Source organism: Melozone crissalis, unplaced genomic scaffold (assembly GCF_028551555.1).
Source record: "Melozone crissalis strain CALT ecotype California unplaced genomic scaffold, PUWL_Pcris_2 ptg000007l_1, whole genome shotgun sequence".
Taxonomy (NCBI): Eukaryota; Metazoa; Chordata; class Aves; order Passeriformes; family Passerellidae; genus Melozone; species Melozone crissalis.
Genome location: NW_026535785.1, coordinates 18,530,657 through 18,544,409, shown reverse-complemented (window position 1 = coordinate 18,544,409; position 13,753 = coordinate 18,530,657). Strand labels below are relative to the sequence as shown.

Here is a 13,753-nt window from a genome sequence, read left to right as displayed (position 1 = left end):
CTCGGCGTTGAGCCCTCGCCGCCCAGCGCTGGCTCTGCTGATCCCGCAGCCCCTCGGGAACGCACTGGCAGGTGCGGAGGACGGCCCGCTCCGAGTGACCGCAGCCCTCAGGCACCGCCGCCCTCAGGGGTCCCGCGGCCCGTCCGGCCCCGTCCGGCGCGGCCCCCCCGGCCCCGGCCCGCGGGGCTGCGCATGCGCGCGGGGCCGCGGGGCAGAGCAGCGCGGGCAGCGATGGCCGGCGCGGAGCAGCGCTTGCCCGGCGGCCCCGAGCGGGTGGCGCTGAAGAAGGAGATCGGGCTGGTGAGCGCCTGTGCCATCATCATCGGTAAGGGCACCGCTGACAGCCCTGACACTGGGCTGTGCTGCCGCTGCGGCGGGGCTCGGCACCGGCCGGCGCGGGGACAGGCGATGCGCGGCTCCGCGGGCAGGTGTGCGGCACCGGCCGGGGACAGCGCGCCGCTGCTCCGTGCGGCTCGGCCCGCGGCGGGATGGGCAGCGAGGGGCTGACACACGGTCCGTGCTGAGGGGCCAGCTAAGTGAGCCCCCTCTGCCCAGCCGTTCAGCGAACGCCAAATTGAGGTGACCTCAAATCTTTCCTGGTGCCTGGTGAGCTGCTGAGGCTTCTGCGGTGCTCGCTTATCAGGTTGATTATCTGAGATCGGGGCTCTGCAAAGTGCAGGTGGCAGCGTGGGCTCTCGGAAGGCAGCGCCGGGCTGTCCCGGAGCCGCGGTGCTGTCCCGCAGCTGGCAGCGGTGCTGTCCCGCACCCCAGCAGCCCTGGCTGGCACAGCGGTGCTGTCCCGCAGCAGCAGCCGTGGCTGGCACACCGGTGCTGTCCCGCACCCCAGCAGCCGTGGCTGGTAGCGGTGCTGTCCCGCAGCTGGCAGCGGTGCTGTCCCGCAGCAGCCGTGGCTGGCACAGCGGTGCTGCCCGCACCCCAGCAGCCGTGGCTGGCACAGCGGTCCTGTCTCGCAGCAGCAGCCGTGGCTGGCACAGCGATGCTGTCCCTCAGCAGACACCGGTTCTGTCCCCAGCAGCCGTCGCTGGCACCGCGGTCAGCAGCGGGGCTGAGCTGCTGCTCCCATAACAGATCAAAACTGGGAAATTTGGGCAGCTCTGTCCCTCCGTGTGCTCCATCCCTGCTGGGGATGGGTGCAAGCATGGGGCACGAAGATTTGCCCAGGTCAATAAAAGCAGCCTGTACTAACACAGTCGGCCTCCAAACCCCGCAGGAAGACCGTTCTGTCACCAGGACCCGGGGACAAGGCTGGCAGTGACAGCCGTGTCAAGGTGCACGGCAGCACAGGGAGGGAACAGCGGGCACAGCAGGACCTGCCACATCCATGGGAATGCACTGCTCAGAGGCAGAACTGCCTGGACACCCCCATGTGTCTCTGTGATTGATGTCACCAAGCTTCAGGAAGAGGACTAAACTGATAGTGATCATAGTGCCCTGCTGCAATTTTATGCTCTTAGTCATGTATGCCTCTATGTCCAATGTAGGTGGATATGGTCTTGCAAAAACAAAACTTCAGTGCCATTGAACAGGATCATTGTGAACAAGGCTGTTATATGAAAGGAAAATGTTTCAATCCATTCCCACAGTGAAACACTAAAATCTGTATCTGCAGTTTTTGTGTTCTACATATCCAAAGCTGCCTTTATCTTGAATCCCTCAGCATATTTAAGGGGGAAATCTCGGTTCTGGATCTCAGTGGAGCTCAGATGATCTTGTGCTAGAGTGAAGTTTTGAGTGCTGCACATTGCTGTAGGTAAGGCACTTCCAGGGTTAGGAATTCCCCGAGTTGGTATTGGCCATAGGGAAGATTTATGGCATCTCTGTCATTTATTAGGTATGACAGAATGGTACCTTGAGACTGCTACCCTTCTCTCCCAGTCAACCTTTCATCAACCTTATTTGCAATATCCTGCAAGCAGAATTCATATATGTCATGCCTGTCCAAAATAAATCTTGTGAAACAGCTTCTCATCTAATCAGGGACATTTGAGCAAAGAAATGCACTGACATTTTTGACAAACTGTAGTACTCTCAAGTGGTCTAAGTGTTAGAGAAGGTTATCTGCTTTGCCACATAAAGCCTCAAAATTCTTCTGCCAATTTCCCCATATTTTCATAGAAGACATTTGAAACACAACCATAGGATCCTGTTTTTTAGTTTGATTTGTTTGTGTGCAGATGCATGAAGTTACATCACTTATCAAAGACTTCTGTAACAAAGTGGTATCTAGTAGGAATAGTCTGACTTTGTAGGTGTCACTGCATAAAACGTGACAGCCTCAAATCAGAGAACACTAAATTACATCAGATAGGCTTGCAAGCCATTACTGGAGTTAACTAAATGAAATCTTATTTAAGACTTCTTTATAAAAAAATAAACTAGTTGATCCAAGTTGATATTCGGCAACCAGGTAACTCACAAATTTTCTGTTTGATAGAATTTAACATAGGGGGAAGATTTATTTCCAAGTGATTGAATAGCATGGAAAGAACAGATGCAGTCAGTGTGTCAGAGCCTGTTGAACAGACCAAAGGACAGACCAGGACTTTTATGACAGCCATCATATTGGATTTCCTGGTTTGGAGTGGAGGAGGGAAACCCATTTCAGGGGTTTAGACATCAGATTCTGATGCGTCCCACAGCAAAGTCATACTGAGAACACCAAGAAAACCAGAAATCACTTGTGAAAAAAACTCATCTTGCTCTGTATGGACATAAGGATTATGCTTTCTTATTTTTCTTTAAATGTTCTGGCAGGTACAGAAAATGTATAAGCATATTTTAGTATTATCAAATAGAAATTTGATGCTGTGATCTGCCAGCATTACACCAAATGTTCTGGTTTAGCTGACTGTTCAACAACTCTAATCAGCTGCAGGATGGATATAGAGAATTATAATCTTCTAGTAATTAAGAAGAGGAAACATGAGGGAGTATTTGAAAAATGCTGTAAATATGAGTTTATAAATACGTGATTAATAAGTTTGTAGTTGTCTTCTATACACTAATTCTGCTTGTTTGAAATAAGGTATTGTATGAGTTGCAGAGCTGGGGAGTCAGTGCTAGGGAGGAATCAGCAGGCAATGACATGGAGTGAAGGAGAAGGTTTGGGAGTGGGAGCACACTGTATTTGAGAATATTCCAATAATGGCAGGATGCAGTCTGTAGAATTTGCAGTCTGTCAGCAGTATTCCATCAGAGTTGCAACCAGGAGAATCAAGGCAGCCTGTGTGGGTACCTCAGGTTAAACATCCATGGCTATTGAGCTCAGGGGGCTCAGCCTGCCCTGGGCTACAGGGCACAGTCTGCTTCAGGGAGCAGGGAGGGTACACACAGCCTGGATCCTGCCAGTTGTGCTGAAGCTCCCATGCCCTGTGCTAATTCCCTGGAAAACAGGTCTTACTTTTCAATCTTCTTGACATGTTTTGAATTGTAGGGCAATTTCTTACTACTTTCACAACTGAGGTATTTATCAACACAATAAATTACTATGCTGTCTTAATGCACTCACAAAACTTACGCTTTGAAATTTTTATCCTCCTTTTATAGAGCTTTGAAAGGTTTTGCCATAAGAAATACCAGTTCATCTAACTAAAAACTATGCAGGAAAAACCCCTCATAATAAACTACATCAAATTAGGACTACATCCTTCCTATATCCACCCCATAGAACAATCTCCTGATCTCTTCCAGCAGCCTAGCTTTTGTACAACATGTCTATCTTTCCTTACTTCATTTATATTTTTTAACTTGTTTACAAACAAGCCTAATTAGAGAAGAAGGTTATTTCCAAAGTTTATTTCACACTGAGGCAGAAGCCAGCTCTTCTGAGTATTCTGATGTAAATAAAGGTACTAAATACAAAACCTTTTAACTCTAAATAGAGACTGGTAATCAATGACTGTAAAACTGAACAGCATTTAGTAGTTGTAACCAATCTTTCTGGCAATTCATCTCTGTCACAGAAAGAGCACTTTTGGAAAGTGTCTGAGACAGGCTGTAGAAACACCCAAACTGCTCTGTGTCAAACATGGTTAAGTACAGTGAAAACAGATAATCTAATGCACTCACATGCACTGCAAATCAATCTTGCCACTACTTAAATGAAGGGATACATCTTAAAAAGTAACGACATACATGTGTTATTATGTCCTAGATAATGACATAGAGATCGTATATCATTGTTTGAAATCCACACTAGATTTATTTAGCAGGCACAGAAATCAATGCTGTATTTAATTGAACAGTTATTTCATGCACATGCTTTCATAGGACTGTATATGTAATTAAGATTTTTTATGTGTATTTTCTTTGAACACAGGCATCTTAGCTATACAGTGCCTCCCTTGGAGTCTTGCCTGTGCAGATAAAAAGCTAAGTAAAAAGTTCCATGACTTGATGTAATTTCTACCACATTCCATTGTTCTTTAGAAAAGTGCAAGAACTAGAAAGTGCAGGCTGATTAATGGCTTAAAGCCGCCTGGTTCTTTGGGTCCGAACAACAAAATCCACCATTCATATATTAGAAATGTATATTTAACTGTATACACAAATTGTATCTATAACACATGTAAAAAGGGTTGTTTAACTGTTTAATACAGGTCAAGTAACATTATATAAAACAAACAGTTAAACATCTCTTAAAAGCTTTATTTATGTGGTTGTAACACTGCACGAAAGTAGCCATAGGGTCATACTAGCATTATGATGAAACCTGTTGTATACTCATGAATGATTTAATATCAGGTTATATGAGACTGACTAGAAGCCTTACAAATTCAACTACAATGAAATATTTCAGCTAAAACTAAATACATCTCCTTATTTTGCTGAGCACAGGCAGGCAAGTTATCTGCATCAGCTGACTTGGCATTGCTTAAAAAATGCTTGTGGTACTTACTCTACTCACACATGAATTTGATGTAAGATCCCTTATGAACTGGTTCAGGTCCAGTGATAGCAACAAAACTGTGTTCAGTGAGCAATATGTTCAATTTTTGCTAGTTCTGAAAGTAACTTTCTGGAATTTATCTGTCCAATTGCCCAGGTGACTGCACAGGCTTTACTTCCATCCTAGCTGACCCCATGACCTGGATGGTCTCAGCAGAGTGCCCCCAAGCTGAGAAACCTCCTTCCATCAGAGATGCCTCCTTAGGCAGAGTTGTCCTGGCCTGTAGTGCAATTTACTGCCCACACCATGGTAATCCATCAGGAGAACAACTGAGTTGCCTTGGTTGTAATTATAATTATAATTGTAATTATATCTGCCTGTCTTATGTACAAATAATTGCATCTGCATGTACACAGAAGTTTTTATTTGCATAATATCACTTCCCAGTGCACCACTCCAATGTGATTTTTCTTCCTTGTCAGTAACAAAAAGCCATTTGCCAGCCTTCCTGTGTGTCAATTAGCTGTCTCCTTACTGCTGTGCCACTGCCATTCTGACATCCCTTAAAACCCCACAGATAGTCTTTGCTGGCAGAAACAGGATTCAGCAAGCTGCTAGCTTAACACTGGGGAGAGAGAACATGTGGAACTGGGAATAGCCTTCATATTCCTATTTTTCAAGTGGAAATGGATAGGTCTTAATGCACAGTGCTTGCTGTGTCCTCTCTGGTCATGTTTCATGTGCCACCATTGCTCAAGTGGACTGGGTTTGGTCATTGAATCAGATCCATCTGTTAATCAAGTAACTTCCAATCATTAGGAGATGATTACTGGTCAGACCCAATGGACTTCACTGGAGCAGTACCCAAGTTACAGAACTGCAGCAGAAAGAAAGAAGTATGAAAAAAAAGCAGAGAACCACCACCCACATTACTGGATGGTTTTTCCTGATTTCTGTGATCCTGCCTGGAGTCACAGAAAACAGTGTTGTTGCAGCAAGAATTTTCTCACTCTCTGGATCCGTGTGAGAGCATTTCACTTTTATAGCTAACTGAAGTTTCAGGACACACTTTTGTTTGGTGACTTGTGAGAGTAATACAGATTACACTTCAGTGCTTCTCTCTCAAAAATAAAAAAAAAAATTGTTTCTAAACACTTTAGAAAGGAGTCAGCCTTCCTTATCTCTTACACAGCTTGCTAACTAATATTTGAGCATTTAGTTCCACATGGCATTTACTGATGGAACACACATAGTATTTACAAATGCACAACTGGGTGGTTTTTTCAGGGCAATGGTTCAGGATTGAGCTCTGGACTGTAATTCAGTGTCTTGTCCTCTCATAAATGCAAATTATGGTTTAGTAAAGTCAGCAGTCAATCTTTGTTTGAGATAAATGGCACAGATTCCTTACTAGTGAGAAACCACAAAGACACTTTTGAGGGACTTGTGAATGATTTTTTTCCATACAGCCCAGAGGCTTAGGCTCAAATTCAAAACTACTGAAAATTACATGTTCACATTCCATATGTACATTTAAGCTGATAGGTGTCCATAATTTGGTATGGTACCCAACAGGAAAAAAGGTTCTTACTGCTGAGAAAGATCCAATCCTGCAGTTGGAAAAAAAGAAAGCTGGAGATCACAGAATCACAGAATCACTGGGTTGGAAGAGACCTTCAAGATCAGGAGTTCCACCCAGCCCCAACACCTCAACCCTGGCCCCCAGTGCCACATCCAGGCTTTGTTAAACACACCCAGGGATGGGGACTGCCCACCTCCCTGGGCAGCCATTCCAGAACTTTATCACCCTTTCTGTAATAAACTTTTTCCTAATATCCAACCTGTATTTCCCTTGGTGCAGCAGATGCCCAACCAAAATGCAAGTTACATTCATGGCATGATATTTTACCATATTCCCACATTATTCAAGACTGTTCCAACCTACACTTTTCCATCAGAATTGTTTAGAGTAGCCTTTCACTTGAGTTTAGGGAGCTGCAAACAAGCTGCAGTTTCACTTGAAACTAAAAAACATGGCAAAGTTCAAATTAAGGTGGGTAAAAATTCAGGGAGATTCTGCAGTTTCTCTGGGCTAGCAGCTTACCTCTGAGAGCAAACTGACTTACAGAGGAAGTCTAAAAAGGAGCTGTAATTAGAAATTCCTGGGGGGAAGGGAGGAAAGAGCCCTAAAAGGCTTAACTTTATAATTTTTTTTACTGAATATTTCTGGAGAAAGAAAAGGGTTTTATTTGTCCACAGATGTGCCTTTCTGCTGCAGTCTATATCAAGGAGAATTCAGCATGTGAAGTCCCACATGTACAATATGAAGGGAAAAAAAAAAAAAGCTGAATTTGTATTTGAATTTGTGGCTGAATGATTGCCACACAATTCTGTTTCCAAGTCATTAGCTATCAAGCATTCATTGACGTATGGTTTTGGTTTGAATGGATTTAGTTTGGGTGAGTTTTGCTAGTTTTTGGGGGGTTTTCACCTTCTTACCTTCTAAAAAAAGTAGAAAATTCTGATTGAGACAGAGTGACTCTGATCACAAGGCTGAAGCAATGAGCTCTGCAGTGAGTGCCAGGAGTTCAGATACAACAGCAACTCCTTCCTTGACAGATGAACTAACAAAGGTAGCATCCTTGGTAAGTGTCTCACTCCTGATCTGGCAGTACAGTGCCTGCTTTCAGCACTGCCATAAATCTCCACTCGTGTTCCCTTTTCCTGTGCCTTGCAGCTCATTTCCTTCTAGCATAATGTGGCCTTTTCTGTTGAGAAAGTCTGCTCTGCTTTGGCAGGCTCACAACAAGCAGAAATGGTTTGGTGGAGGTTTAGCTTTTTTTTTGTTTGCAGCTTTTCATGTGCCAAACTTTTCCTTTTGAGACCCTGTTTTTTGTTGTGCTGTGGGGGGAGTTTCTACTAGCTGCCACACTTTTTTGTCATCTTGATTGCAGCATGATAAAATGAGAAGGCATTTGTCAGTACTAAGTGCCCCAAATATAAAACATCCTAACAGTGTTGTGTTATTCTGCTGGTCCTTAAAAACCCAGAACTCTCCCAGAGAGTTCTTTAGCAGATGTTCCATGGCAAGGAGCAGGGAGCCAGCAATCCAACATTGACTGAGCATCTCAACACCCTAATTCCTTTTAAAATGCTTGTAGCCCTCTCCGTACAGTGAGAGAGCATAGAGAATATGCAAGCTCTGTTGTCCTGCAGAGAAAAGATATGTGTAGTATTAAATACATTTATTCATGTCAGCCTCCACAAAATCTCTTCATGCAGTATTAGTTTATTCTCCTAATGTTTTCTTCTGCCACTGGCCTTTGCAAGTCAGGAGTGAAAAGCAAGATTTGAAGAGTGATTGTCTACAGACTGTTCCCATCTTCAGGAACTTGCAGGTGCTGGTGTTCAGATTGCAGGGTAATGCACAAACCAGTGCAGTGTTAGGGTGAGCTGTTTAAATTGTTCCTTCTAGACATGGTTCATCATCCCTTTCAGGCAATAGAGACAAATTCCACTGGATCCCAGAGCAAGGAAAGTGGTGAGGGCTATACTGGTGATGTTTAAGCCTGAGGAGTTTCTGTATTATGGAGTAGTGGAATAACCCCTGGAGCTGAATTGCTCTGATTCATTTAATACTTTCTTTACAATAGTACCAAAACTTACAGAAAACTAAAATCTTTTGGCATCTGAAAATCAAGTTGAATTCTTTTTTATCTGATCCTTAAATAATGGCGTAATCACACTTCAGATATGGGACCAAAATATCAATAGTGTGAAACATCCCATTTAAAAGCAGTAAAACTTCAGAAAGGTTACCTCTAACTCCAAGAAATAGGTCAGTGATCTGGATGAGTGGCAGTTTTTCTGCTGTGAAAAACAATAGCTCTTTCATCAGTTATATGAAGCTGCTTAATCTAGATCAGGCCAAACATCTCAAAATAGTATACCACAAAAAAATGATGTTTGAACAACATAAGGGCCTTATTTACATCCAGGAGAAAACAAGTTAAGGAAGAAACTCACTCTGTTGAATACACTGGGTCAGAGAGCCAAAATCCACAATATTAATGTGATCTGTGGCAATGAAGATCACAAGGCTGTCCATCACAAAATTATTAATTCACATGTAGCATTGATCAACACACAGGCACGTTGATTATTGTGCATTAACTCTGGGTTAGAAAATCCAAGGATGAGCATGTTCTAATTCACATGTAGCACTGATCAACACACAGACACGTTAATTTTTGCATATTACCTCTGGGTTAGAAAATCCAGGGATGAGCGTGTTCTAATTCACATGTGGCACTGATCAACACACAGACATGTTAATTATTGTACATTAACTCTCGGTTAGACAATCCAGGGATGAGCAGTCAGTGTAAAAAGTTGTTCTCTTACAGAGATACATCCAGACAGTGGAAGACAAAAGCTGAGGTCTGTATATTGAAACACCTTCTCTGTAACACAAGGAGTTTTCTGAAAAGCCCATTGCCCTTGTGTAGACATATATGACATTATAAGCTACAGGTGTAACAAGAAAAAACATCCTTGCTTGGCTGGTCTCCCAGTTCCTGTATCTTCCATCTTCTTGCTGTTAAATTGTGTAACTATCCTGAGAGGAGCAGAAAAAGCTATTAACAGGTGCCAGATATTCCAGGTTTGCAATGGTATTGTGCTGTGAGATTGCTCCTGGTCAGGCCCCACAAAGAAGGCTGATGAATCCACAAGAGTTTTTTGCCTCCCTGCCCACCCATGCCTTGGAAAGGATCAATTTGTGTTTCTCCATAAACCTGAAGTTAATGACTGCCAAGGAATGAAGACTTACAGCTTTAAAGTGTGTGCTTTTATACAATAAAAATTCATCCTTTTGGACAAACACACAAGGGATCATTTTTTCTTAGGGAGTTGCAAGAAAAGGACTGACAAGAATGAAAATGTGGGGTTGAGTTCCTTCTCTGGATTATTTCAAAATTCTTTAGCAGCTCTCCTGAGAGCTTAATAGGACAGGATTTACTTGTTTAAGGGAGGTCACCTCAGACTATACTTCATTTTGATTTCCCCATGGCTTATTTTTTTCTCTGCCCAAATTTTGTCCTGTTTTGATAGCAGACTTATTCTTTGGTATCTGGGGTTCCAAGCCTTGTTTTATCACTAATTTAAACCAACTCAGACGGTTCTGATATCCTGAAAGGGTTAAGAAACTGTATCAGAAATGTCATTCTAGCTCTCCATAAATACAGGTTTCTTTTTTCTAATACTTTTAAATGCAGTCTGAAAACTTGAAAAACCATACATTTTGGAAACATAGATAATGAATTCTTTTTATAAGAGTCTTGAAAATAGTAATAGCCTTAGTTAGTACAAAAGAGCAGAGAGTATCCAAGCTTGTTAAGCTTGCAAACACTGTACTTTGACTCAAGTAAATTTAAAAATAGCTGAATCAGTATTTTAAAGAATAAAGGAAAGAAGTGTTTGATTCTGGTGCTGTCCTCACATGCCTAGCTTTTAGCTTGAAAGGGATTTCCATGTGTGTGATAGAATTAAAATATTTGTAATTTAAAAAAAGCTGACAAAAAAGCTGACAAATCACATTTTTTGTACTCCTGCTAGTAGATCTTGTTGCAATTAAGCCATTTCTTATGGTAAACTCTGCCAGAAACCAGTAGGACACAATGTCTCCATGTTTTTTGGTTGTGGACAGGGCCAGTTCCCTAGCAACACAGCAAGATTTAAGCAGACTTTACAAAAGGTGCCAATCCTGTACATATTACAAGTGCATGCAGAAGGAACAGCTCTCCTTCACATGCTTGTGCTCCTGACAGAAAATTAAAGACCCTTTTCTTAACTGGTCCCAAGTCCCTCAAATCCTGCTGAAGACAACAAGTCCTGTGAGGACTTCATTGCCTCATAGGCTTTAAATTAAATTAAAACAGCTAGATGCAAACTCATTAATCCTTGATTGCCCCCATACCTGAGCAAGGTTGGCAGTCAGAGAATGAGCCTTGCTGTGTTCAGCTGGCACAGCAGAGAGCAAAGCCAACAAGTGTAATCTGTTCTCATTCACTGAACTTACAGGGCCAATCCCATTCCCTCACTGTACCCCAAATCCAAAAATGAGCACTCTTGTCACTGAGCAAACACAGCCAGGGGCAGGAGCAGCATCCTGGCTGCCTTTGCAGCAGGTGGGGATCATTCTCTATTTCAGACAGGGAAAGGGGCACACAAAGGGAAACAGGAGCAAATTCACTTTTAGCCATCTCACAGAACCCCCCTGAAAAGGTCTGTGAATATTCCATCTATTGAAATGCCTTTGTTTCCTTTTGAGGCCCTCTGTCTGAGGAGCTCTTGGCTGAGCAGCTCAGAAGGACTAGAACTGAAAAACCAAAAACCAAGGAGAAACTTCTGTAAAGTGACATTTGTAAAGAACATGCTTCAAACATAAGTCTGATAGTTTAGGAAACCAGGAAAGCAGAAAACAAGACAGATCTCCAACTCTTACAAAGCTAGAACAGAAAATGTGGATTATAAGCAGGGTCCCATACACTGTGATACAGGGATGTTCAAGTCTGTGTGAACATCTGTTTTGCAGGATTAGCTAATTTAATTCCATGTTTCTGTGTACTCAAACTATTCTATGAACAAGTTTTTCTGTTCAGGGGGCAGGAGTGACATTGTTTTGATGAATTTTTTATACAGCTGGTCAACTGCTTAGATAAACCTGTTACATAAAGATATCAGTGAGCAACATGAAGTTCATAATTCTCAAAATACCTAATTTCAAAAGGTAGTTGTGATATCTGCAAATACAAGATTTATACATGCATAAGAATATTATGTAGCAATTTTGCTAAATCCTGATCATATTACAACAGGTAATTGATCAGGATTTGAATTCCCAGATCAAAGATATTTAAGAACTGCACGAAAAGCTGCCATTTCTTTTGGAAATCCAGGAGTTTCTAGTTCTCTGCAGTAAAATTGACTAAACATGTTCTTTAAAATAAATTATATATTTAAAAATAAAGTCAAGATACAAGTCAGAACTGGTTCTAAGTACATGAGGACAGCAACACAGCATCATAAGTGGTGTCTGTCAAAGTGTACACTGAGCTGGTGTTTGTAAATCTCATTTAAACTCAGGTTGAGCTGTTTACCAAAGTGCATTTTGAGTTAAGTGCAAGCTTTAAGTCAGGTATCATTGTGCAATAGCTGTGCACACCCCAGGAAGCATAAATACCTTTTTTTAAATTTTATTACTTTTAAATTCCACCTCAGTTCATTGACCATAGCCTATCTTTGTATTCCTTGATAAAACAGAGATAAAGCCACTTAGAGATGTGAATGCTGAGATTACTGTGCTAAGAGGTAAAACTAACACAGATTTACAGCCAGAAGAATGTAAACTCAGGAGATTGAATGATTTTCTTTTCAGGAGGTGTGAAACCTGCAACATCCCCAAGCTTTGCTAAGAAGTTCATGTCTTGTTTACATCTGCATCCAAAATAAGGTTGTGTAAGATCCTAGGCAGTGGCAGTAGACCTTACAGGAGACTCTAAATCAATCTTTCTTCTCAATAACATGAGCTATAACACAGCAGTTGAAGTATTTGGATGATTTGTTACTGCCATTTTCACATAGCTTTGTTTTAAATATGTATTGCCAGGAATTGCAATTCAGGAAGGCACTTCGAACACTTTAGCCTTTTACTATTCAGGGTAATATTGAAGAATAAGCTTTACCTTAAAAGTTTAGCATCCTGAAGTTCCCATTATACCCTTTCAGAAATCAAGGATGAAGTGATGCCTGGTTTAGAGATGCTCTTGATGGATCCCAAGTTTGCTGTGTAAGCACAGTCAAAAATCCACCAACTAGCCTGAGGACACTTCTGCAGGGCTCATCATCAAACCCAGTAATTTGAGTGAAAATCAGAGGCAAGAGTGGGAATTAGGTTTTGCTTTATTTGCAGTTGAGCCATCAAGTTCAAGCTGTGTTTTTTCTCCAGACCTGCTCATTCCTGTCATGCTGCCTCATAAATCCCCACAGTGTCCCTTGGCTGGTGCAGAGCACACATGGGTTTTTGGCAGCCTTAGCTGAGGGTTGCAAGGACACCAATACATGCAAACAAAGTTTTTCATTTGCAAGGAGGAACATTTTTCACACCAGAGATCTGCAGAGGTAAGCAGGGAGTGTGGAGCAATGAGGGGGTCAGAGAGATGTGCCAACTTCCAGGCTGGTTTCTTCCTCTAGAGCCTACACTTGTCTAACAAAAAATTCTTCTGTGTGCTGTGTAACTGTCCAAATTGCATCCTGATGCTTTATTTAATCTTTCTGATTTGGCCAATGGCACATCCATGAGGACTGATAGCTTTCAGGAATGGACAGCAAGAGGCTTTCCCACTGGGCAGCAGCTCCTATTGAAGTTTCCAGACTGAATAATCTGTTCACTGTGATCAATCAGTGAGCAAAAAGAATAGAGTTGAGGGGAGAAAAAAGGGGGAAAATCCAGCATTTCCTATAAAAAAAATGATGCTTCAAAGATGGTGCAGGGGTCTTTACCATTGGCATGAGCAGGGCTGAAGAGTGGCCTGCTGAAGAGCTGTGGCTGTCACATGGTCCTGTCTGAGCCACAGCACTGCCCAGCACAGCTGAACCCTTTGGCTGTTTTCACAGCTGAGTTGGTGAGCTTTACAGCAGCCTTTTGGAACTGCTTTTCTTCTTGGTAAATACCAAAAATCATTGCAGGTGTAGAGAGCCCTGTGAGAAATGCAGCTGTCACTTGTGGGATTTCTCAGCTGAGGGACAAACATTAAATCAGCTGAATGGGCTGGCATCTGCCCC

The 13,753-nt window shown here is 42.6% G+C and overlaps 1 protein-coding gene across 2 annotated transcripts in view; it reads left to right on the top strand.

Moving 5' to 3' along the window:
- Positions 1-226: 226 nt before the first annotated feature.
- The window catches only part of SLC7A10 (solute carrier family 7 member 10), a 40,542-nt gene continuing 27,015 nt past the window's right edge, over positions 227-13,753 (top strand). For both annotated transcript variants that reach the window (XM_054296315.1, XM_054296313.1), the window contains exon 1: positions 227-325. In XM_054296315.1, coding sequence (XP_054152290.1) covers positions 232-325 — 94 coding nt within the window. In that variant the 5' untranslated portion in view covers positions 227-231. The remainder of the gene's footprint in view (positions 326-13,753) is intronic.